General features: G+C 45.3%; 1 protein-coding gene across 7 annotated transcripts in view; it reads right to left on the bottom strand.

The window, feature by feature from the left end:
- Positions 1 to 580: 580 nt before the first annotated feature.
- LOC140208583 (NACHT, LRR and PYD domains-containing protein 3-like) overlaps positions 581 to 26,814 on the bottom strand; it is a 42,388-nt gene continuing 16,154 nt past the window's right edge. Inside the window, exons 2-12 of one of the 7 annotated variants that reach the window (XM_072277352.1) lie at positions 18,177 to 18,268; positions 17,377 to 17,489; positions 16,286 to 16,452; positions 9,874 to 10,045; positions 9,711 to 9,776; positions 3,643 to 5,398; positions 2,944 to 3,030; positions 2,618 to 2,788; positions 2,292 to 2,462; positions 1,970 to 2,137; positions 1,046 to 1,806 (exon numbers count right to left, since the gene is read on the bottom strand). In XM_072277352.1, the coding sequence (XP_072133453.1) occupies positions 1,647 to 1,806; positions 1,970 to 2,137; positions 2,292 to 2,462; positions 2,618 to 2,788; positions 2,944 to 3,030; positions 3,643 to 5,398; positions 9,711 to 9,776; positions 9,874 to 10,045; positions 16,286 to 16,378 (2,844 nt within the window). In that variant the 5' untranslated portion in view covers positions 16,379 to 16,452; positions 17,377 to 17,489; positions 18,177 to 18,268 and the 3' untranslated portion in view covers positions 1,046 to 1,646. Of the gene's footprint in view, positions 822 to 1,045; positions 1,807 to 1,969; positions 2,138 to 2,291; positions 2,463 to 2,617; positions 2,789 to 2,943; positions 3,031 to 3,642; positions 5,399 to 8,049; positions 10,046 to 16,285; positions 17,490 to 18,176; positions 18,269 to 26,814 lie in introns of those variants that run through there. The other 6 variants (XM_072277354.1, XM_072277351.1, XM_072277350.1 and 3 more) reach the window with 6 other exon arrangements.

The raw sequence follows: 26,814 nt of genomic DNA, 5'->3' as shown, positions 1-26,814 counted from the left end.
TGTGAGTCGACTGGGGTGATATACTGCGTCCGGTGCTCCCGATGCGGCCTTCTATATATCGGCGAGACCCGACGCAGCCTGGGAAACCGTTTCGCTGAACACCCACACTCTGTCGCCAGAGAAAGCAGGATCTCCCAGTGGCCACACATTTTAATTCCACGTCCCCTTCCCATTCTTGTATGTCTGTCCACGGCCTCCTCTCCTGTCAAGATGAAGCCATACTCAGGTTGGAAGAACATCTTATGTTCTGAGTGGGTAGCCTCCAAACTGATGGCATGAACATTGACTTCTCAAACCCGTTAATGCCCCACCACCCCTTTCTACACCATCCCTTGTTTATTTATTTATTTATAATCTTTTATGTTTTTTTCTTTTGTTTCCCCTCTCTTTTTTCTCCCTCTGTCCCTCTCACTATAACTCCTTGCCTCTCCTCTCCCCCTTTCTTTCTCGCTTGGCCTCCCATCCCACGATCCTCTCCCTTCTCCAGCCTTGTATCCATTTTGACAAACATCTTTCCGGCTCTCAGCTCCATCCCTCCCCCTCCTGTCTTCTCCAATCATTTTGAATCTCCCCCTCCCCCTCTCAAATCTCTTCATTCAGTTAGTCCTGACGAAGGGTCTCGGCCCGAAACGTCAACCGTACCTTTTCCTATAGGTGCTGCCGGACCTGCTGAGTTCCACCAGCATTTTGTGTGTGTGGCTTGAATTTCCAGCATCTGCAGATTTCCCCGTGTTTGCATTTTCTGATCTCCTTTGTCGTTTTTTTTTCTGCGAGAGCAAGGAGAGTGCGCAGGGAGGTGGAGGTCAGGGTAGTGTAAGTATCTGGGGAATGAGGAAGCAGTGGTCAGCCTGGATGGGGATGGGGAGTGAAGAGATCCTGGGGACCAGACACTATTTTACTGACATCCCTGAGCTTGGAGCTGAGAGGCTGCTGTACCAGTGTGAGGAGCTCAGACCCATTCTTGCAGTACACCGGGTGCGGGGGGCAGCAGGAACCCCAGGTCACTGTTTCTCCTCTAGTGAGACTCGAGTCCAACACCAAGACAGGCAGTTACAGCGGTTTATTGATTTCATCAGGACAAATGTAAATTAAACAATGTGTGAGCTGCTGACGTGCGAAAATAAATAAGCTGCTCCCGATTCACTCACAGTCACACACAGTTAACTGTCCGGTGACAATGAGAGACTGGTTGAATAATCAGTCCCGTTTCTCACCGTCACTCTGCATCGGGGAACCGATGATTACAAAATCACACTTTAGGGTCGTGTCCGAGATCGCTGCAGATCCAGGGTCACTGCCGAGGTATTTGTCAATTTAACATCATTATATCAGCCAGACAGCCGAATGCACCGTCCTCAGCAAAGGGAGCAAAAGGATTCTCTCCCGGGATAATCCCACCCCGGGACACCGGTGTCCCAGACTGAGCCCCGGCCACCGGTCTCTTCCTGTCTGTGTAATTCCCCGGGGTCTCACGTGGGGGAGTCTCGAACACGCACATCCGGCGGAAGCTGTGCCGTTGGACAACAGGCGGAAATACGTCACTGAGGGACCGCTTCCGAAGTCACAGAGCGCTGAACGGGAGTCAGCTCCGTCAGAAACGTTGGGAATTAAAGCCGGCGCGCGGCCATTAAAGGTAAGGGCAGGAGTTAAAGGGGAGGGCGGGGAATCGGCCAAAATGACCCCATCCCGCGGGCGGGGATGTTCACACATTCAGATGTTCCAACAGTCACTGTCAGTCCGGGTCTGGGTTCCTGCAGAGATCTCAGTTCCTTCTCCCCAGTCTCACTGAACTCATTGTTCCCCAGCCTGAAACAGCAGGGAAATAAAGACGAAATAAACAGATTATATAACAGTGTCGGTAACAGGGGACTGGGGTTAATGTTTCAACAGCACTCGCAGACAAATATCACCAGAAAACCCGCGGATTCGCTGATATTTTATCACATTGAACATTAACACAAATACTCACCAGATCCACTCCAGACTCGGGAGGGTCAGTATGAGGCGGCGGAGAGCGGGGACAGATCGGTCTGTCAGCGAATTTAATCCCAGCTCCAGCTCCGTCAGTGATGAGTTTGTACTGAGAGCGGAGACGAGATCCTCGGCACCAGAATCTGTGAGACCGACACTGTCCAGCCTGGAGATGAGAGAGAGTGAGGGTGAAGTACACAGAGAGACAGGAGACGGTACAAATCCCCAGTGTTTATCAGTAACTCAATTACTGATCACATTATGTTCAGTGTCAGACACCCAGTGACTGTAAACACAATCTCCCACAGTCTGGTACTTACCACAGTTTCTGTATTTTACACTCCGGGTTCCTCAGAGCCGCAGACACCAGTTTCACTCCTGAATCTCCCAGTTTATTAAAACCCAGGTCCAGTTCCGTCAGTGATGGGTTTGTACTGAGAGCGGAGACGAGATCCTCGGCACCAGAGTCTTTAAGGCAAACACCGCCCAGCCTGGAGATGAGAGAGAGTGAGGGTGAAGGACACAGAGAGACAGGAGACGGTACAAATCCCCAGTGTTTATCAGTAACACAATTACTGATCACATTAATGTTCAGTGTCAGACATCCAGTGACTGTAAACACAATCTCCCACAGTCTGGTACTTACCACAGTTTCTGTATTTTACACTCCGGGTTCCTTAGAGCCGCAGACACCAGTTTCACTCCTGAATCTCCAAGTTTATTAAAACCCAGGTTCAGCTCCGTCAGTGATGGGTTTGTACTGAGAGCGCAGGCGAGATCCTCGGCACCAGAATCTGTGAGACCGACTTTGTCCAGACTGTAGGTGAGAGAGAGTGAGGGTGAGGGACACAGAGAGACAGGAGATGGTACAAATCCCCAGTATTTATAAGTAACACATTTAATGATCACAATAATGTTCAGTGTCAGACACCCAGTGACTGTAAACACAATCTCCCACAGTCTGGTACTTACCCCAGTGTCTGTATTTTACAGTCCAGGTTCCTCAGAGCCGCAGACACCATTTTCACTCCTGAATCTCCCAGTTTATTCTCCCCAAGTCTAAGCACAAACAGACAAATTGATGAACAAAGTGATTCAAACGGCGGATATTTCCACAGATTGTACGGGAGGGGTGTGTCTGAACTGAGGCCCACAATCGGGAGTGGAGATGCGCCCATGGGTTCTGGGTATCTGGTAGTCAGCACAGTCACACAGGTGGACTGATGGTGATAGTCACACACGGGGAAGGGCAGGGGAGGACAATCTCACAATGGTATTTATTTCCTTCTCACTGGGACAGTCTGCTGACGGTCTCTTGTCCCTCACTGGGAAGGGGGTGTGAATCTCTGACCCACCTGCTGCAGTCAGTGTTGGTAACAGTGAGAAGGAACATTGTCAATGGACGTGTCACAGGCAGCGAGAAACACGGCCATTCCTGTGATTTACTACCATTAAACCAATGGCCGTTGTTCACTGATCTGATGAAGTCTCCAACATCCCTTCACAAGGAACCACAGAACCCTCCTGTCCTTGGGGAATTACTGACTGATCCCCGGGCATTTGTCACAATTCATCACAATCTGATTTTGCTAGTTTTAACCAAATCCCTTAACATTGAAGCAACACAATGGAACATTTTCACAGCTCACAGTGAAAGATAAATCAAGTTACCTCAACTCCTGGCACTTGTGCAGCCCGGGTCCCAGCCGCTGGATTCCTTCACACTGAATGTGGCAGTTCTCCAGGTCGAGCTGTTTTATTGTATCACAGAGTCCGATGGCATGAGACAGGACCGCGCAGTCAATCGGGGTCAGTGTCATTCCACTGAATGAAAGTGTTTCCACAGATCCCAGTGCGGCCTGAGCCAGTCCACGATTCTGAGACTCAAACAGGTAGTGCAATGTGTTCAGGAGGCTCCTTTTACCAGCTTCACTCCTTGTGTTTCCACTCTGGCGTTTAACCTCCTCCTTCACCCAGTCAATCACCCGGCAGGTTGTTTGATGAGGAAATGGACCCAGAAACTCCTCCAGGCCACGAGTTGTAATTGGAGAGGAGAGACCAGCAACAAAACGGAGAAATACCCCAAATCGCCCATCTGTCGTGTTGTGGGCTTCAGTGAGGAATTTCAGGATATCCCCGGGATGTGGATTCAGGAATTGTGCGACTGCAGCTACAAACTCTTGGATGGTGAGGTGTGGGAATGTGTACACCACGCTCTGGGCAGAATCCTCTCTCTCCAAAAGCTCCATCAGGAACCCGGACAGGAACTGGGAAGGCTGCAGATTGTAGTTGATTAAATCTCCATCTGTAAACACAATCTTCTTCGCGGACACTCCTCTGAAGGCCATCTGACCAACCCTGAGTAACACATCACGGGGGTTCCCAATCTCACGGCCGTGGTTTTTCAGGATGTTGTAAATATAGTAGGAGTACAGTTGGGTGATGGTCTTGGGAACTCGCTGCGGGTCCCTGACTCTTTGTGTGAAGAAGGGGCCCAGTGCCAGAGCGAGGATCCAGCAGTAGGAGGGGTTGTAGCTCATGGTGTATAGGATCTCGTTCTCCTTCACGTGTTTGAAAACAGCTTCTGCCACCGTCTGATCTTCAAAATGCCTGAAGAAATATTCCTTCCGTTCCTCACCAACAAATCCCAGGATTTCAGCCCGGACACCGATGTCTGCCTTTTCCAATAAATGTAACGCAGTGGGGCGAGTGGTCACCAGCACTGAACACCCTGGGAGCAGCTTGCCCTGGATTAAACTGTACACAATGTCAGACACCTCACACCACCACTCGGGATCTGGGCACTGGTGCTTGGGTTCTGTATCTCTCTGACCGTCAGCAAAGTCGACGTTGTGTTTGAATTCATCCAATCCATCGAATATAAACAGTAATCCCTCCCGGTTCTTCCAGACCTCTCTCAGGGAATTCCCAAAGTAAGGATACTGATCCAGAATCAGTTCCTTCAGGTTTATTCTGCAGTTAATGGAGTTTAAATCTCGGAATTTGAAACTGAAGACAAACTGGAATTGTTGGTATATTTTCCCCGTGGCCCAGTCATAAACAATCTTTTGTACCATTGTTGTTTTCCCGATTCCCGGGACTCCGGCCACTGCTGCGGACATGCCTGTTTTGTTTCCAAAGACAGATCTTTTAAATTTTTGCAGAAAACTCCTCGTAAATAATTGATCAGTGCGGATTTTTTCCAGCTGTCCGCGGAGATGTTTTTCTCTCCACTCCTCGTGGTCTCTGCCTCTTGCCAGCAGCTCATGTTCCACCAGTCTCCGATCTCGGACAGTAGAAATGACCGTGAGCTCAGCGTATCGATCAACCAGCTGGAAAACCTTCACCTTCTCCCTCATCAGGATCGTGTTCACTCTCAGTGTTTCAGTTTGTGCCCGCAGGGTCTCCTTGTGTTTCTGCTGAACATCTTTGGATGGACAGAAATAGGTTGTCAATGCCCAATCTGATGAACATGGAGCACACAACAGTTTTTCTTCAATAAAAATAAAAAAACTTGTTAAAGGCATTGTTTGGGTAAAATTGGGAGGTCAGAGCTAAGAGTGTCTGAGAATGAACGATAGCCCAGAAACATTTCTGATCTGATTCAGTTTCACTGTGAAAGGCTCCGCTCTCCCCTCTGTTCGTAGTTTGCAGATTCCCCGGTGTTCCAGCGAGCACCAAGTGCACACGTGATTCTGGAGAGGAGAGTGTTGTGTGGAGCGGCTGGTTTCACCGCTTTCACTGCTCAGCTTCTGCTGAACTGGGCAACACTGCAGACGGTAACAGTGGGGGGAGGGGGGCATCTACTTGCTCTACTGACTTTTACTTTTCTCACAATGGACCCCATGTTCTTGACAGTCCTTTAGGATTAAGCTGTCAGTACTGAGCCACAGAAAAGGAACACTATTTCTGTTTCCTTCTCCAGGCTGTACCAGTCTCAATGTAACACACCCCGCACTAGTCTACTGTCTCTTATTCTCTGAGGAGCTGGTACATGACCTCAGGCAATTCCCCGATGATGTGCGGAAGAGCAGGAAGCTGAAGAGGATGGCAGCGGTAATAGGGAACTCTATAGTCAGGGGGACAGGGAGGCGATTCTGTGGACAGAAAATGGAAACACCGATGGTCTTCGCCTCTCAGGTGCCTTTGTCCGAAATGTTTCTGGACGCGTCCACAATATCCTGAGAAAGGATGTTGAGCAGCCAGAGGTCGGGGCAAACGTTCGTACCGACGACATAGGAAGAGAAAAGGGAGGAGGTCTGGAAAACAGAACATAGGGAGTTAGGTAAAAAGCTGAGAAGCAGGACCTCAAATGTAGTCATCTCAGGATTGCTGCCTGTGCCACCTGACAGTGGAAATAAGAGTAGAATGAGGTGGCAGAGAAATTGTGGTTGAAGATTTGGAGCAGGGGGCAGTGATTCAGATTTCTGGATAATTGGGACCACTTCTGGGGCAGGTAAGACCTGTACAAAACGGATGGGCTGCACGTGAATCCGATGAGGACCAATATTCTTACGGGCAGATTTACTGGAGCTGTTGGGAGTGTTTTAAGCTAAAATGTCAGGGGGATTGGAACTCGGACGATAGAGTTGTGGATGAACCAGCAGGTTTACAAGTAGACGATGGGTGTAACATGAATGTAAGGAAGGACAAGCCAATGACTGGGTTCAAATCTGGACAGAGCAAAGTGTTCAATTGGACCACATAGACTAAATTCAAAAGGACGCAGATGCAGGACTGAACGCATTGTATTTAAATGCGCACAGCGTTCGGAATAGGCTGGACGAACGCTTGGCGCAATTAGAGATTGGTCGGTATGATGTTGCGGGCATCACTGAGTCGTGGCTGAAAGAAGACCACAGTTGGGAGCTTAACGGTATAGGATGTACGTCTTGTCGAAAGGACAGGCAGGAAGGCATAGGCGGTGGTATTGTAGCTGTGTTGGTTCGAGATAGAATCACATCTTTAGAAAAGTGATGGCATAGGGTCAGAGAATGTTGAATCTTTGTGGGTGGACATAAGAATCCGCAACGGTTAAAAAAAAAAGATTTATGGGAATCCTTTATTGCCCTGCAAATAGTAGCGAAGGTGTGGGGTTGAGATTGCAAAGGGAGCTGGAAAAGGCATGTAATAAATGTGATGACGCAATTGTAATGGGGGACTTCAATATGCTCGCGGAATAAGAAAATCAAACAAACTTCAGGAGTTGGATCGCAAGAGAGGGACTTTACTGAATTCCGATGAGTTAGCGTTTTAGAGCAGTTTGTGCTTAGCAATACTCAGGGAAGGGCTATCTTTGATTGGGTGTTGTGCAATAACCCTGATCCTATGAGGGAGCTTAATGTAAAAGAACCCTTAAGAGGTAGTGATCATCATTTGAATGAATGAATGAATTGATTCTGCAGTTTGAGAGGGAGAAGCATAACTTACAGTATCAGTATCGCAATGGAATAAAGGGAATTACAGAGGCACGAGAGAGAAGCTTACCCAGGTAGATTGGAGAAGGATACCAGTGGAGATGACGGCAGAGCTGAGATGGCTGAAGCTTCCGGGAACAGGTCACAAGTTGCAGGATAGATATGGGCTACGGAGGCAGAAGTTCTCAAGTGGCACGTATAGGCCACCATAGTTGACAAAGGAATTTAAAGACTACATAAAAGCCAAGGAAAGGGCATACAAGACAACAAACGTGAGGGAAAGTTGGATGAATAGAAAACTTTTAAAATCCAACAAAAGGCAACTAAAAAAGCTATAAGAAGGGGAAAGATGAAATATGAGGGCAGAAAAGCCAATAATATAAAGCAGGATAATAAACACTAAACACTTTTTTCAGTTATATAAACAGTAAGAAGGAAGTGAGAGTTGATACTGGAACACTGGAAAATGATGTTGGTGACATAGTAATGGTGGACAAACAAATGGCAGAATAACTTAATGTGTACTTTACATATATCTTCACTGTGCAAGACGCTAGCAGCGTGAAGTGGTCTGCGAGTGACAGGCGGTAGGAGTGAGTGCCATTCTATTACAAATTAAAAAGTTCTCGGCATACTGAAAGCTCTTAAGGTGCAAAGTCACCTGTGCCAGATGGACTACATCCCACAGTCATGAGAGAGGATGCTGAAGAGTTGACGGATGCATTGGTCATGAACTTTGAAGAATCACTTGATTCGGGCATGGTCCTGGAGGACTGGAAGATTGCAATTGTACCTCTACTCTTTAAGAAGGGAAGAGGGCAAAAGAAAGAAAATTATAGACCAGTTAGCCAAACCTCAGTGATTGGGAAAGAGTTGGAGTCTCCTATTAAGGTTGAGATTTCAAGGTACTTGGAGACTAATGACAAAGTAAGTTAGCGTGGGTTTTGTTAGAATTCATTATGGAAGTAACAAGCAGGGTGGACAAAGGAGTCAGTGGATGGCATTTACTTGGATTTTCAGAAGGCATTTGATAGGGTGCCGCACATGAGTCTGCTTAACCAGATAAAAATCTATGGTGTCACAGGAAAGATACTGGCATGTGTCGCGGAATTACTGACAGGCAGCGAGTGGGAATAAAAGGGGCCTTTTCTGGTCGGCTGCCATTGACTGGTGCTGTTCCACAGGGATCAGTATTGGGACCACTGGCTTTCAGATTGTTTGTCAATGATGTAGACGATGGAATGAAAGTTTGAGGATGATACAGAGATAGGTGCAGGGGTAGGTAGTGCGATTGCAACAGGACTGAGACAAATTGGAAGAATGGGCAAAAAGTGGCAGATGGAATAGAGTGTTGTAAATGTTCGATGATGCATCTAATATAAATGCTGAGCCTTTACAAGACGGTATTCAGGCCGCAGTTGGAGTATTGTCAACAGTTTTGTGCCTCATACCTCTGAAAAGATGTGTTGTCATTAGAGAGGGTCCAGAGGAGATTCAAGAGGATGATTCTGGGAATGAAGGGGTTAACATATGAGGTGTGTTTTGGCAACTTTGGGCCTATACTCACTGGAATTTTGAGGAATACGAGGGAATGTGTTTGAAACCTACCAAATGTTGAAAGGACCAGACAGGGTGGATATCCAGAACTAGAGGGCACAGCCTCAAAATTGAGGGGCGATGCTTTAAAACAGGTAAGGAGGATTTCGTTTTAGCTAGAGAGTACTGAATCTGTGGAATGCTCTGTCACAGACTGCAGTGGAGGCCGAGTCCATGGGTATATTTAAGGCAGAAGTTTCTGATCGGTCAGGGCATCAAAGGATATGGCGAGAGGGCAGGTGTATGGGGCTGACTGGGATCTGGGATTAGCCATGATGGAATGGCGGAGCAGACTGATGGGCTGAATGGCCTAATTCTGCTGCTATGTCTTGTGGGCTTTGGAGGAATAACAACAACTCTCGGCTTCGCTTTGGATCGGAGGTATGGGGTTTCCCTTGCTGAAGTTGGATGTTCCAATTGGAATGGTTTGCCTTCAGTTTTGTCAGATCCCAGGATATTCGGCCCTACAGAAAGGGGAACGCCGTGGTTTCATCTCTGACTGACTGGAATGTCTGTTTATCAAACTCGTAGAGGCCTCTGGGTGCACAGCCTGAGACCCGGAAGGTGTCGGGTGTTGTGACAAATGAAAATCGCTTTCTGTCCTTCAGCCACAGCAACAAAAACCTGTCTTCCCGACTCTGGCAGTCTCTAAACCGGCCTCTAAATACAGGTATTCAGACTGTCAGAGTGAAATAAAGACTTTGAGATTTCCGTTCCATCTCTTACCCTTCAGATGCACCGGCACTTCAGATACACCCCGCTCAGTGTCCATGTAGGCGAACTGGCTGTCACCTGTTCAACAGATTAACCTGCATGAAGTCTGTTCTGTGTAATACTGTAAATTCATCAGCATTTACATCTGTAACACACAGTGTATTGTTCACCGTACCACGTTCCCGTATTTCATTCAATATTCTGCTCAGCTTCGGTAAATGGTGGTGTAGTTTCACAAAGGATTCCCACATCACCCTCCGGGCCCCGGAGCCCTTCTCCATCACTAGGTCCAGGAGGAGTTTGGAAGCTCCCGCTCGGTTTCCCTTCTCCGCCAGCTCAGTCACGCTCTGTAATGAACAATGGGGAATATATTGAGGAGCGGAGGGATGGGTACAAATCTACCCTGAACATGGACTGACCCAGTGCATTCTGCTCGCCGCAAATCACTAACAGCCATTGAAGTGTTCATAGTGGGGGAAAGAATTTAAAAGAAGTGAGCGGGGTCAGTCATGTCCTTCTCAACGCCACAGATTGTCGGGAAACATCCGCTTGGCAAGTTTTAAGTGGAGTAGACACAGTGTGAGTGAGCCAGGGATAGAGTGGGGAGTTGAGGCTTTGTGTCAGAGAAGGTTCAGTGAGGCGAGGTGGAGGCTTTAGGTAGATTTTGGATAGTATTTTCCCTTCCTTTTCACGGTTAGAACAGTGAGAATACCAGGCAGGATAGTGGAATGCTCTTCATACTGCGTGTAGCAAGGCAGGGAGACCGCCAGTGTCCCAGATAACTACACCTTCAGGAATTGCATCCAGCTGCAGCTTCTTACAGACTGTGATCAGGAATTGGAACTGGAGCTGGTTGAACCCAGGATCATTCAAGAGGATAAGAGGTTGACTGACAGGCTATACAGGGATGGAGCTATACCTAAGGCGCAGGACACAGGTAACTGAGAGGCAGCCACTGCAGGAAACTCCTCTGTAACAGGTATACAGATTTCTGTTTCGGGGTATGACCTAGCAGAGGAAAGCCACGGTCATTAAGCCTCTGATACCGAGTTTGGTTTTGTGACTCAGAACGAGTGAGAAGCGTGAGCTGAACTAACAGGGGGAATTCCGCGGTTAGGAAAACAGACTGGAGATTCTGTTGACGAGAACAATATTTCTGGATGGTGTGTCAGGGATATCTCGGTTCGAGTCTGAAACTTTCTTAAGGGCAGTGTGAGCAGCCAGAAGTCATGGTCCACGTTGGTACCAATGACAAGAGTAGTAAGTGTGATGAGGTCCTGCAAAGTGAGTTCATGGAGTTAGATGCTAAACTGAAGTGCAGGAACTCCAGGGTTGTGTTCTTAAGATTGCTACCCGTGCCCCATGCTGGGGAGGACTGAAATAGGACGATAATACAGTTTAACGTCTGGCTGATGAGATGGTGCATGACCGAGGGCTTCAGATGTTTGGATGTTTGGGCTCTCTTCCAAGGAAGTTGTGGCCTGGACACCCGTGATCGTTTTACACCCGAACTGGAGGCAGACTGATACCCCTGTGGGAAGGGTTGTTAGCGCTGCATGGGGAGGGGGAGGTGTTAAATTTGAGTTGCAGGGGGTGAGGAACCAGCATGGATGGTGGAGTGGTTGTGTGGGAAAGATGTTGTTAAGCCAACATACAAAGTCAGGAAACTAAAGGATGAGAATTGTTTTTCCCAAAATACGTATTATTTCAATGCAAGGAGTACTGTATGAAAGACAGATCAGCCTAGCATGAGGATCAGCACATTGAATTACAGCATTGTAACCATTGTTGTGATTTGGTTGGAGGAGGCGCAGGATTAACAGCTCAGCATTCCAGTGTTCCGTTGCATTAGACACGATTCGATAGAGTGGGAGGGATTACAGAGGGAGGGGTGGCATAACTAGTCAGAGAAAATGTCACTGCATTGCTCAGACAGGACAAACTGGATAGCTGGTCCAATGAGACTACATAGGTGAAACTACGGAATAAGAAAGGGATGACCATGTTAGTTGGATTATATTATAGAGCACCCAATAATCAATGGGGTTTAGAAGAACAAACGTGCAGGGAGATCACAGAAACAAGAAACATAAGATTCTGATGGTAGACAATTGACTTTCCATTTATTGACTGACTCACTGGGTTAAAGGGCTGGATGGGATAGTGCAGGTCAAACGTGTCCAGGGAAGTTTCTGTAATCAATATACTCAGGTCACAACTGGAGAGAGCGCATTCTGGAATTACTATTAGGGAACAAGACAGGGCAAGCGGCAGAGGTGTGTGCAGGAGAACACTTTGGATCTGGTGATCATAATGCCATTAGTTTAAATATCATTATGGAAAAGGATAGGTCTGGTCCTCGGGTTAAGATTCTAATTTGGAGAAAGGCCAATTTTAATGGTACCAGAAAGGATCTGATGAAAGTGGATTGGGACTGGTTGTCTTCTGGTACAGATGTGCTTGGTAAGTGTGAACCCTCCAAAACTGATATTTTGAGAGTACAGAGTTCAAATGCATAAATGACCACAAGTACAGAGTTTGAAAGTTCCTGACAGAATAAAAGGCAGGGGTACCTTCGTTTAGAGAACATTGTTTTTTTAGAGCTATCAAGGCCCTGAGCACATCACAAGTATAGGCTCGAAGGATCAAATGAGGTACTTGATGAGTACAAGAAATGCAAGAGTTACTAAAGTAGGAAATCAAGAGGGTGAAAGTACGGCATGAGTTTGCTCTAGCAGACAAGGGAAAACAGATCCCCAAATCCTTCATGAAATATATTTGGAACAAAAATATGCCAACGGACTAAATTGGTCCTCTTGAAGTTCAGAGTGGGCATTTGTGCATGAAGCCGAAGTAGGTGGGGGAGATTTAAAATTGATTTTTTGCAATTATATTTACTCAGGAGACATACCAGCGTCTTTAGAGTGAGGCAAAACAGCAGTGAGATCATGGACTCTATACAGATTACAGAGGAGGAGGTGGTTTCTGTCTTGAGTCAGATTAGGGGGGGTAAATCCCCAAGGTTTTCCTTCGTAATTGTCTGAGGTGAGTGCAGAGATTGCAGGTGCTCCAGTAAAGATATTTAGAACGTCAGATGTGGAAGTATTGGAGGGTAGATAATGTTGTTCTGGTGTTTGAAAAGGCTGTAAGAAAAAGCCAGGGAATTACAGGTTGATGAGCCTAACACTAGTGATGGTAAAGTTATTGGCAGGTATTCTGAAGGACTGGATATGAGTATTTGGATGGACAAGGATTCATTAGGGATAGTCAACACTGATTTGTACCTGGTATATCCTGTCTAACCAGTCTTATGGTTTCTCGATGACGTTACCAAACGAGTAATGAAGGCAAGTGAGTGTATGTTGTATACATGGACTTCAGCGAGGCCTTTGACAAGGTCCTTCATGGCAGCCTGGTCAATAAGATTAAATTGCTTGGCATTCATGACATGGTAGTAAGTTAGTTTAGATATTGGATTCGTGTAGAAATTTGCTTGACTTACTGGCGGTCTTAGACCAGTGGTGTGCTTCAGGGATCTGTACTGGACCTGGTGTTGTATGTCATATACTGTATATAAATGCTCTGGATGACAATGTGGTACACAGAGTCAGCAAATCTGTGGATGACATCAACGTATTAATGGCGAGGAAGTTTATCAGAGCTTGCAGCGGGACCTGGAACAGCTGGAAAGAAGTGGAATGGAGTTCGGCAGATAGAATTTAATGAAGACAAGTGTGAAGTGTGCACTATTTGAGGCCAAGCCACGATAACATTAAGACATTGACTGGTTGGGCATTGAGCGGTGCGGTAAAAACAAGGTATCAGGGAATACCGATCCAAAATTTCTTAAAAGTTTTGTCAAAGGTAGATGTCCTGCTAAAAACTTTAGAATATGGGATTTCATAAATCAAAGTATTGAAGACAGAAGTTGGAATACTATGTCAAATTTGATCTTGCAGGGACTAATTGGGAGCAATGGGAGCACCTACCTCTCGGAACGATATCAATGTGATTGAACGAGTGCAGAAAAACAATACAAGGTTTTGTCAGGACTTGAGGGCCTGAGATATAGGGAAAGTTTGAATAGGTTAGGACTGTCATAGAGTGTAGGAGGACCAGAAGAGATGTGATAGAGGGAAAAAAGTTTATAAATTGTACAGATAAAGTAGATGCAAACAGGCATCTGTTACTGAGGTTGGGTGAGACCGGAATTAGAGGTCATGGATCAAGGAGGAAAGATGAAAGAAAATTTGAGGGAGAACTTCTTCCTCTGAAGCTGGTGAGAGTCCGGAACGAGCTGCCGTCGGAAGTGGTATATTTGCATTCGATTTGAACATTTAAAAACAAGTTGGATAAGTACATGAATGAGAGGGGTATGGATGTATCTAGTCGGTGTGCAGATCAATGCGACTTGACATATAATAGGTCAGTGTGGACTTGATGGGCCGAAGAGCCTGTTGTTGTACTGTAGAGTTCGATGACTATGGCTAAGTCAAACTATGACAAGCTGTCTCATGTGGAATGTTAGGGATAGGAATAACGTGTGGCTCTTCACTAAAATTCAGTCTGGTAAGCATATAACCATATAACAATTACAGCAAGGAAACAGGTCATCTCGTACCTTCTAGTCCGTGCCGAACTCTTACTCTCACCTAGTCCCACCGACCTGCACTCAGTCCATTATCCTCCATTCTTTTCCTCTCCGAATAGCTATCCAATTTAACTTTAAATGACAACCACTTCTGCTGGAAGCTCGTTCCACACAGCTACCACTCTCTGAGTAAAGAAGTTCCCCCTCCTGTTACTCCTAAACTTTTGCCCTTTAACTCTCAACTCATGTCCTCTTGTTTGACTCTCCTCCACTCTCAATGGAAAAAAAGCCTATCCACGTCAACTCTATCTATCGCCCTCATAATTTTAAATACCTCTATCACGTCCCCCCTCAACCTTCTACACTCCAAAGAATAAAGACCCAACTTGTTCAACCTTTCTCTGTAACCTAGGAGATGAAACCCAGGCAACATTCTAGTACTCTTTCAATTTTGTTGAGATAATTCGGTGACCAGAACTGTACACAATACTCCAAATTTGGCCTTACCAATGCCTTGTACAATTTCAACATTACATCCCGACTCCTATACTCAATGCTCTGATTTACAAAGGCCAGCATACCAAAAGTTTTCTTCACCACCCTATCAACATGAGATTCCAACTTCAGGAAACTATGCACCATTATTCATAGATCCCTCTGTTCTACTGCATTCTTCAATGCCCTATCATTTACCATGTATGTCCTATTTTGATTAGTCCTACCAAAATGTAGCACCTCACATTTATCAGCATTAAACTCCATCTGCCAGCTTTCAGCCCACTCTTCTAACTGGCCGAAATCTCTCTGCAAGCTTTGAAAACCTACTTCATTATCTACTGCTCCACCAATCTTAGTATCATCTGCATACTTACTGATCCAATTTACCACCCCATCATCCAGATCATTAATATATATGACAAACAACATTGGGCCTAGTACAGGTCCCTGAGGCACACCACTGGACACCGGCCTCCAATCTGACAAATAGCTATCCACCACTGCTCTCTGGCATCTCCCATCTAGCCACTGCTGAATCTATTTTACTACTTAGATATTAATACCTGCCGATTGAACCTTCCTAACTAACCTTCCGTGTGGAACTTTGTCAAAGGCCTAACTGAAGTCCATATAGACAATATCCACCGCTTTACCCCATCAACTTTCCTAGCAACCTCTTCAAAAAATTCAGTAAGATTTGTCAAACATGACCTTCCACGCACAAATCCATGTTGACTGTCCCTAATCATACCCTGTCTATCCAGATAATTATATATACGAAGCTATAGGTGAATGCGCCCCAGTAACACGAGGACCATTAGAAAGGAGTTTCTTGGTAATTCCGTGTTAGCTGCAGTTCTTGGACTATTTTCAATCGTATTATTTTGCAGTTCCCAGTGTTAACAGTATATGCTGTAGCAATTAGAGACTCCAAATGGAACAGTGACAAGAAACAGAAGGTAACTGAACCATAAGGCATGTTGGGATATTGATCGAAAGCAAGAGCGTCAGTTGTTGAAAAGAGAGACGATATTCAGCACTGCCTGTTCAATTGACGATGGGGTTGAAGGTTGACTCGAGAATGATCTGAGAAATAAATCAGTATATATTAGATTTGTGGGAAGCCCGCGGGTAATGAAAAGATTCTGGTGAATGGCCATTAAGGTCGAGCATTGGGAACATGATGTGATGTCAGACTGAATGGTGTAAAGTGGTTCTCTGTCTACTTGCAATGTCCGTCAAGTATCACAGCACTAAAATCAGCTCTCAATCATTGTCTGTATCCTAACCTGTCTAAAAGTGAATGTGTTCAGAAAATTGGACAGAGGCTTATATTGGTAAATGAAGGTTCAGTGTTTCTGAAAACCAAAATTCTTTTCCTGATGCTCACCACAAGCATTGCAGGATTTTAATATCCCAGAGGTGCCGTTGCGCCCGTTCTGTCGGTCCGTGATTGATTCAGTAGAATCTACAGTTAGTCTATATCCCTCCCACTTACGTGATAGTCTCGCCCGGTGAAGTGATCCTCGGCCATTAACATGAAGCCGACTCCCTCCACACCCTCCTCAATCGCCTGCTCCAGTCGCTCCATGTAGAATCTCGTCAACAGGAACAGTTGGTGATCCTCACAATTTGACAGGAAGGCGGAGATTGCGGAGTTCAGATCTGTAGTCAGTCACAGAGCATAAAATAGTAGAGTGTACCATGTGTATGCGGACACGATGCCAATTTAAACCAATCCCATCTTCAGGAACATGGTCAATATCCCTCCGTTCCCGGCCTACTCATGAGTTCAAACGCCTCTCAGATGCTGCTGAGTATCTGTTTCCAGTCCCTCCCTCGGCAGCTCATTCCAGACACCGATCACTCTCTGTGGAAAACATGCGTCCTAAATCTCCTTTAAACTTTACCCCCTCACCTTAAACCTATTCACTCCAGTGCTTGATATTTGCACTGAGTCACAGACTATCGAAGTGTGCTGTGCCTCTCGTAAATTTATGAAATTCTCTGAGATAAGGCCTCAGACTCCGACACTCCAAAAAAGCAATCCAGGTTTGTTCGACCCCTCCTGGCAGCCAATATCCTGTAATCTGGGTAACTGATTATATTCTGTAATCGTGATGAAACTCGTCTGCACCCTCGCCAGACCCTCCACATTATTCTCATGATATGGCTACCATATTTGTGCACATTACCGAGACTGTCTCTTAACCAAAGTTTATCCAGTTACAGAACAACTTTAAAAAATACATACTCACACCTCAACCCGTCCTTAGCACGCTGCCAGTTATGTTGTCACTTTCAGGAAGCTATGCACATCCATCACAAGACCGGTCCATACATCAGCCTTCCTAATCGCCCCAGCATTCACTGCACACTTCGTTCGGGAACTTGACCTCCCAAGGTTCAAATCCTCGCATTTGCCCGAACTATCTGTACTTGGTGTCTCTCCGTTCATATTTCTAATTGGATGCTGAACATTTTGACAACAGTCCCAATTTACACAACTCCGCCGAGTCTGTAAATCAACGAATCAGTCCGCCTATGTGTTTCTATATATAGAATTATTTTGAGTAATAAGTTACTTACATCACATATGACGCATAGCGAGCCAGTGATCCTTGCGGAGACTACTGGTCACAGACCTTCGCCCAGAAGAATGCTCCTCCAGTCCTTCTCTATTTTATGTGTCCAAGACAACACTGAACTCAATGTACAAAGTCTCCGCTGAAGATTCCTCAACCCAGAACGTCTATTGTTCATTTCCCTCTATAGGTGCTGCCTGACCTGTGAGCTCCTCCATCATTGCGTGCGTTGCCCTCTCTACTTACCCTCTTGATTTACTTTAACCTTATTCACCAAGGACATTCATTGCCTCGGTAGCCTCTCCCAGATTCCCTGTTTAAAATTTCTCCTGTTCATTGCCCCCCGCACCCAGCCTGTTCTCCCACAATATAACATTCTTTAACTCGACAACAGAAAACAGACACCGGGAAACTTCCCTCATCTCCTTTGAGCAACAACCTGAAAATCCGGGAAGAATTCAGCATTGCCCTTCCTAAAGAAACATCTGTTTCTTTCACCGGCTGTCTGCTGCCTGGACTGTTACATTGCCCGCTGTTGTATTCCTCTCTGAGTTTCACCCACACTGACTGTATTTTCAGGAGCTCCTTCCCCTTCACTCAGGTGAAGATTTGCACAGAGTGATTCCCCACGCTGGGCCTGGTGAATTGTTCCAGTGCTCAAGGTCGCTTTACCAGTAGGATCAATGATGACAGTTTTTCTGCGCCCATTTAGCGCCTACGTTTATTCCTCTGAACTATTGATCATTTGACTACGCGTGTACCATGATGACAGAGTTTTAATGAGAAAGAGTCCAGTGAACATACCTGTGTACATTCTGACTCTGACTGACGTTGGTTGATTGTCGGCTGCTTGTCTGCCGTCCGGGTGGAAGAAAGCACCACCTGCTGGCGATGATCTGAATTACACAAATAAAACAGAGTGAGTCAGTTACTCTGCCCTTCAAATTTAAAACACTTTGTGAGGTCGCTGCTCAGTCTCCTACATTCCAGGGAGTAAAGTCATAGAGTGGCCATCCTCCCTCCAGCACTGAGGACTGGGACAGCACACTCGCAAGTCTTCTCTGTACTCTTTCCACTTTAACCAAGTCTTTTCAAACATATAGCGGCTAGAACTATACTTCATACTGCAAACACAGTCTCACCAATGAATTATACAACGGCCCCATAGTGGTAACACAAGTCGTTACAGTTCGAACGACCCAGTTGCAATTCCCGCCGCTGCCAATCAGAGTTTGCAGGTTCTCGCCGTGATCGCATGGGTTTCCTCCAGGTGATCCGGCTACCCCAACCCCCAACCGTCTTAATGGTTAGTTGGTCATTGTAAATTGCCCTGTAACAAGACTAGGATCAAATTGGGGGACTAAATGAGCAGCGTGTCTCACTGTATCTCAATAAACAAAATAAATTAAATAATGTCCTAACTCCTGCACTCAGCACCCTAACTGTTGAAGGACGGCGTGGTAAACATCTCTTCACCACCCCGTGTCACCGCCTTGAGCGAACTGTGCACTTAGACTCCTCGGTCCCTCTGTCCTACGACAATCTCAGACCATTAGCTGCAATATTGCAATATTCAGAATGAAACTGAAGAGTGCCAGGAAAACCAACGTACCAGCAAAGTTTGATGGTGATAGCATCCCTCAAAAATAAGCAGTGGAGGTGAAGAACAGATTCATGGATTAAAGCCGGTAGAGGGAAAACCAGAAGAGCTATGGAGAGAAGCAAGGAGCATTTCACAAGAGGTGCCAACAAAAAGTATTGCAAACAAAAAAAAGATCAGGAAAGCAAAATAGATTCCTGTGGAAGCTGAGCAGCGAAAAGAAGAGAAGTGAAGGACAATGGAGATTGAAACAAACACCTCCAAATAAACACAACGTTCAATAAGATAGAAAGGAGAAGTAAGGAAACATACTTAAAGGAGCAATGCAAAGAAGCTGAAGAATCCAACAGAATTGGAAAAAGAAAAACAAGAGATCTATTCAAGACGATTAGAGAAATCAAAGGAACATTTCATGCAAAAATAACTATAGTAAAAGACAAAGAAGCCCTTACAGCAGAAGACATCAAAAAGAGATGGCAGAAATATACTGAAGAATTGTACAGGAAATATCCCAACAGGAAGACACCTGCCGTGACTCCCTCGACGATATAGGGCCGGACATTCTGGAAAGTGAAGTCGAATGGGCGATAGAAAACGTTGCTAATAATAAGGCTACAGGATGTGACAGGAGTCCAGTTGAATTGTTTAAAACTTTCAAAGGTGATGATGTAAAAGTGTTGCATGCAATTTGCCAGCAGATCTGGAAAACCTAGCAGTGGCCTTTAGACTGTAAAAAAGAAAACGGTTTATATCCCAATTCCCAAGGACCAACAGGCTCCGGGACAGCTTCTTCTACCAGGCCATCAGACTAATTAATTCACGCTGATTTGAGTATACTCTATATTGTATGGACTGTTCAATTTACTACAAATTATTATAAATTAATTTGATTGCACGTTGCACATTTCGACCGAGACATAATGTAAAGATTTTTAATCCTCAAGTATGTGAAGGATGTAAGAAATCAATTCTATTTAGTTCAATTCAATTCAAACTTGCTAATCGTGCCATACATACAAATCAATGGCATGAATAATGAATTTTAGAGGTCTCTACACTGACACACACATCCCACTCGTCACAGGCCTCCATTCGCTAAAACCAGCTTCAATCATCTCCCTCTGCTTCCTGTTCTCGAGCCCAGTGTGAATCCACCTCGCCAGCTCCCCGTGAATCCAACGTGACCGAACCTTCCAGATCAGCTGCCATGTGGGATCTTGCTACGGACTTTACCAAAGTTCAGAAGAACAACATCACTGGCCTAATTCACCAAACTCCCTAGTTAACTCTTAAATAATCTCCAAAAATACTTGACAGATATGTTGTCCTGTTGGGCAGTGGAGACGGTGATTTCCCCATAACCCATGTCCAACCGCCCGAGACTTCAGGTTCACTGCAGACTGAGAAAATTCCGATCCCGGCTGTCGAATTACCAACCTGGACTGAAGCCCGTATACTGCCAGTTCCATATCATCAGAGTCACCAGCCCAATATTATCACCCATACAAAGACGCTTTGATGCCGGCGATTTGCTGTGGGTGTTCCTGCCATTTCCGATTCACAAACTAAGGTGGAACTGGAACCTCATGACCCTCTGCCGGGGCCGGGGCTCCGGCTGGTTCCCCGGTCTGTATGGAGGATGCGGATACACTTCAACCTGTCCCCAGCAGCTAAACCAAACACATTTGATTACAATCTTCTTGCTGTGTGGGATCTCGCCCGGCATAGCTGGCTGCCATGTTTCCTGCAGTGTAGCAGGAATAAAATGTAAAATTATAAAGTAGAAAATGCTGGGAACTCAGTAGATCAGACTACATCTCTGAAAGGACAAATGGTGGAAGACCCAGTTTCAGAAATGAGACTGTTCGAGATGCTGCCTATCTGCTGAGCGTTTCCAGTATTTTCTCCTCCTTACTTTGAATTTCCTGCAACTGTAGTATTCTCTCCCTCTTCATTTTAATGCACAGATAGTAACTGATTGTAAAATATCAGCAACACCCTAAACTTTAAATGCCACCCCACCCCAACCCATTTGTTAGTTCCTCAGTTCATCCTGACCCTGGTGTAATACATCCCATACAGTCAATGCTCACAGCATCCTTTCCTCCCACTGTCACTCTGTTACATTTGCTCCTGAGGCCACTGTCTCTACGCTGAGAGGCGGTGACCACAGAGCGATAAAAAGTGCAACACTTGCTGCAGCTCTGACGGGCTGTTACCCTGGAAACGGAGGACGTGGCTCACTGCAAAAAAAAAACAGAAAAAGAAAATAATAAACCCAACATCAGATTCTATGAGTTCCATTCTGTCAAAGATTAACACGGCATCCAGTTTGTAACAGTGAATCTAAAATTGAAATGGCTACCTTTATCTGCCACGTGCTGTGTTGAATTAAACCTCTGGTAGTCCTAACTATCAAAAAAAAAAATCCTGGAAAAGATGCCAAAAAAAACTTCACAATGATGGCAAAGTTTGAAAGAGAGATTCCTGAAATGTATCATTGCGGCAATGGGATACAGGCTGGACAGATGTTGAACAAGATGGTAGATATTTATCATTGATGTGGTAGGGTACAGGCTGGACAGAGATTGAACAAGAAGGTTGATATTTTTTCACTCAGGTTGTAGGACACAGGCTGGACAGAGGTGGAACAAAATGGTTGATATATATCACTGAGGTGGTGGGATACAGGCTGGAGAGAGGTTGAACAAGATTGTTGATAAATGTCACTGAGGTGATGGGATGCAGGCTGGGCAGAGATTGAACAAGACGGTCGATATATATCATTGAGGTTGTAGGATACAGGCTGGACAGCGGTTGAACAAGATGTTTGATATATGCCACTGAGGTGATGGGATGCAGGCTGGACAGAGGTTGAACCAGTTGGGCAGGGGGTGAGTAGATAGAGCCGGATGGGAGAAGGGTATCATGGCCGATCTCTGATGGTCCTCCAGCAATACGCAGATCCTGAAATAATAGTACGCACTAGTAGATAACAGATTCCAATATAACAAAGCCAGAACAAACAATAAGAACTTTGGTGTATGCCCTTTTCTACTTCACACACTTTATCAATTCACCGCAGAAAGTATCCCATCCCGGTACTTCACATCTTCACATGGCTACTGCTCTTCCTTTAACGGAATGAAGTAGCGGAGAACTGTGGACACAGCTGAGCACATCACAGAAACCAACCTCCCCTCCATGGACTCAGTCTACACTTCCCACCGCCTCAGTAAAGCAGCCAACATAATGAAAGATCACCACAACCCCGAACATTCTCACTTCTCACCCTCCCATCAGGGCGAAGATAAAGTAAAACAGAAACATACCACCAGGCTCAGGGATGGTGTCCATTCGGCTGTGATAAGCGAACTGAATGTTCCCCAGCGGGATGAGATGGAGCTCACAGTCTAAATCGATCTGACCTTGCACCACATATCTACCGGCACTGCACTTTCTCTGTAACCAGAATGAGTTGTCACACTCTGGTATCGTTTTACCTCAATGTACTGCTGTAATGTATTGATCTGTGTGGTTAATACCGAAGAAACGATTTTCACTCTACCTCTGTACATGTAAAACAAAATAAAGATTCCCCATTTTAATCATGTGGGAATATTAGACAGCCCGGGTTGCTCCTTCGGAAATTCTGGAGGGAATGTACACAATTCCGAGAAACCCGGATAAATGAACAAGACATAATTCTCTCATTACTAGGGACACATCGGAAAACACTGTCAGCATTTTGGCAAGATGTAGTCATGGAAACAAGATGGAAATAAACTTCCCAGTCCCCCGAGAGGACGTGAGAGATCTGGATCTCACTGTCCTGTCTGAACGGGGAAAGATGAAACTACTCATACACGTGATTCAGTGTCTCTGTTTAACCCTCGTGTCTGCAAGAACACAACAGACCGAACGGCCGCTTCCGGAGGGCTGGAGTTATGTAAAACTACTATCGACACCAGGCATCGATCATGGTGAAGTTTGGATCTGATTCCGGGCCGGGTGACGGAGGTAAAATCTGAACAAAGCCGACATAATTGTTACGGTAATTACCATATTTAAACGCGAGAAAGCTTGCAAACGCTGGAAATCCAAACAATACACACAAAATGCTGGAGGAACTCAGCATAACAGGCAGTATCTATGGAAAAGAGTAAACAGTCAACATTTTGGGCCACGAGCCTTTTTTCATTCCTGAGGAGGAGGGGAAGTGATCTGAATAAAAAGGTCGGGGAGGGGAACGAGGTGAGCTGGAAGGTGATCGGTGAGGTCAAGTGATGGACAGGTCAAGGGCTGGAGAATAAAGAATAGGAGATTTGGCAATGGGAGAAAGGGAAAGAGGGGACCCAGGGGGAAGTAATAGGCTGGTGAGCAGAAATGAAAGTTCAGAGTGGGGAATAGAGAAGTGGGTGGGGGGTATTTGTTTACTGGAAGGATAATTCAGTCGGGTTGGAGGGAACCCAGACTGAATATAAGGTGCTGCTCCTCCACCCCGAGGACGGTCTCATCTCGGCACAAGAGGAGGCCATCGATCGAGACGTCGGAATGGGAATCAGAATTAAAATGTTTGGCCACTGCGAAGTCCCCCTTGTGGCAGATGATACAGAGATGCTCAACAAAACGGTCTCCCAATTTGTGGCGGGTCTCACCAATGTAAATAAGGCCGCATCGGGAGCACGGGACACAATAGGTGACCCCAGCAGATTCGCAGGTGAAGTGTTGCCTCACCTGGAAGGACTGTTTTGTGTCTGAATGGAGGTGAGGGAGGGGGTGTCCGGGTAGGTGTAGCACTCAGGCCGCTTGCAGGGATCAGTGACTGGAGGGAGATTAGAGAGGAGGGATGAATGAACAAGGGAATTGTTGAGAGAGTGGTCCCTGTTGAAAGAAGAAGGCGGGGTGCGAGCGAGGAAGGTAAAGATATGTTTAGTTGTAATATCTCTGTGGAGAACAGTACCAGTTCCGTAATCCTGGAGTCCCATTCTAGGATTATAGCCCAAGCAAAAACACTCCCAGGACTCTTTCCTGCTGGTAATATTCAGCAGTGTCTCGTCTAATCCCAGTTCTGAAACTCACACTCCCCTCCATCCCATAACAGAACTGGAATCTGATGATGCTTTAACCGGGCGGGGAACCCGGGCCGTGGGTCAGCAGCGCCTGGCAATATATCTTAACTTGTCTCCAGCAGGTACGTTGAGCACATATGTTTATTATCTTATTGCGGAGCGCGACCTGGATCAGTGCAATTCGCCGCCACATCTCCCATGGTGAAACAATAAGAAAATTCCTTTAATATAAAAATGAAAATAAATCACTGGAAACTCAGTACAGGTTGTTGTGTTTTTGATGCACAAACATTACTGACTGCAAGTTGTTTGTGGCATCCGGAAGAGATTTGCATAAATGCAATCCCTACATTCATTTGTTATCTCTTTATTGCAATATAAACTCCAGACAGTGAATGCTCAAGGCATCCTTGCATCCACTCGGACTCCTGAGGTCACTGTCTCTCCGCTGAGGGGCGGTGACCAGAGAGTGATAAAAATGTTCAACACCCCTTGCAGTTCTGGTGGGTGTTGCCCTGGTGATGGGGGAAGTGGTTCAGCAGAACTAACTGAAAATAGGAAATAAGGAACAACTCACATGCTCCAAGTTTCATTATGACAAAGATGAATACTGAGCTCTCAGTCATTTTGTAATGGGGAAGCTGAAATTCCAGTGGCTGTTTTAACCCTATCTCGAGGTGCATCCAGTAAATCTGTTGGTATTTCCACCTCTACAAAACTTCCAGCAGTACAGAAGCTAGTTCCAAAATCAAAACAGATTGTAGGATGCGGCCTATCTGCTCCACATGGCAACTATGGGATATTTACAAAAGATATCACAGAATACATTGTGGTGATAACCATAAAGTTTACTTCTTTGTTCCATCAAGTGGTTAAAATTCCATCACATTCTTGTGTCTGCAAATAGCTTATATCTATGATCAACCCCAGACATTGATACAGGTTCAATTCAGATGCTGCTATTGGACAGAATGATGGAAAGGAAGGTACCCAGATACAATTGAATAGATTGAGATTGTGACATCAGTTACAAGACTCCCTTACTGTTGAATACATCTTGTCCCTATCCACTCTATCTAGACCTCAGGATTTCATTGAGGTTCCTGTTCCGAGAGTCACCACCCCTCCATTGAGAACAGGCCCAGAAACACCAAGTGCTCCTCATACATAAAACTTTTCATTCCAGAATCACTCTTGTGAACTTTGTAAACAACAACTGTAATGGGCACTTTTCCACGGATACAGACAATTTGGTGGCGGAATAATTTATTGAGCCAAATATTTCTCACTGCCGAATTAACTGTTAGAAAAGATCAGCGTGGTATCTAGACAAGGAACCGAAGGGGATGGAGTGGATATTCAATGACTTTTGTATGTCTGTATTTACTTGGGAGAGAGATACAGAGAATATAGAAATCCAGAAAAGTTAGTCTTTTTGTAGATTATATACGGATTACAGAACAGATTACAGAGGTGAACGCTGTGCCAGTTCCCATCCCAGGCTTATAGCCCAAGCACCAACACTCCCAAGACGTCTAATCCCAGTTCTAAACTTAACACTCCTCTCCATCCCATAATAGACCTAGAAGCTGATGATGCTTTAACTGGGCGGGGAACCCGGACCATGGGTCACCAGTGGGTGGGAACATATTTTAACTTGTCTTCAGCAGGTGAGTTGAGCACATATGTTTATTGTCCTATTGCGGAGCGGGACCTGGATCAATGCAATTCGCCGCCACATCTCCCATAGTGAAACAATAAGAAAATGCTTTTAATATAAAATTGAAAATAAATCACTGGAAACTCAGTACAGGTTTTTGTCATTGTGAATCACAAATATTGCTGACTGCAAGATGTTTGTGACATTCTGAAGATATTTGCATAAATGCAATCCCTGCATTAATTCTTTATCTCTTTATTGCAATAGAAACATCATATATTCCGTACAGTGAATGCTCAAGGCATCCAGACATCCACCCCGGTTTCTGAGGTCACTGAGGGGCGGTGACCAGAGAGTGATAAAAATGTTCAACACTCCTTGCAGCTCTGGCGGGTGTTACCCTGGTGATGGGGGAAGTGGATCAGCAGAACTAACTGAAAATAGGAAATAAGGAACAACTCACATGCTCTGAGTTTCATGATGACAAAGATGAATACTGAACCCTCAGCCATTTTGTAATGGGGAAGCTAAAATTTCAGTGGCTGTTTTAACCCTATCTCGAGGCGTATCCAGTAAATCTGTTGGTATTTCCATCCCTACAGAACTTCCTGCAGTGCAGAAGCTGTTCCAAAATCAAAACATGTTATTTGATGCGACCTATCCGGTCCAAATGGCAACTATGGGATATTTAAAAAAAAATATCACAGAATAGATTGTGGTGATAACCATAAAGTTTACTTCTTTGTTTGATTAAGTGGTTAAAGTTCCATCATATTCTTGTGTCTGCAAATAGCTTATATCTATGATCAACCCCAGGCATTGATACAGGTTCAATTCAGATACTGCTACTGGACAGAATGATGGAAGGGAAGGTACACAGATACAATTGAATAGATTGAAATTGTGACCTTAGTTACTAGACTCCCCTACTGTTGAATACTGTTGACCCTATTCACTCTATCTAGACCTCAGGATTTCATTGAGGTTCCTGTTCCGAGAGTCACCACCCCTCCATTGAGAACAGGCCCAGAGACACCAATTGCTCCTCATACATAAAGGTTTTCATTCCAGAATCACTTTTCTCAACTTTGTAAATAACAACTGTAATGG

The sequence above is a fragment of the Mobula birostris genome, chromosome 13 (genome assembly GCF_030028105.1).
Source record: "Mobula birostris isolate sMobBir1 chromosome 13, sMobBir1.hap1, whole genome shotgun sequence".
Lineage (NCBI taxonomy): Eukaryota > Metazoa > Chordata > Chondrichthyes > Myliobatiformes > Myliobatidae > Mobula > Mobula birostris.
Note: the sequence above shows the minus strand (reverse complement) of the source record. Positions and strands in the feature narration are given on the sequence as shown.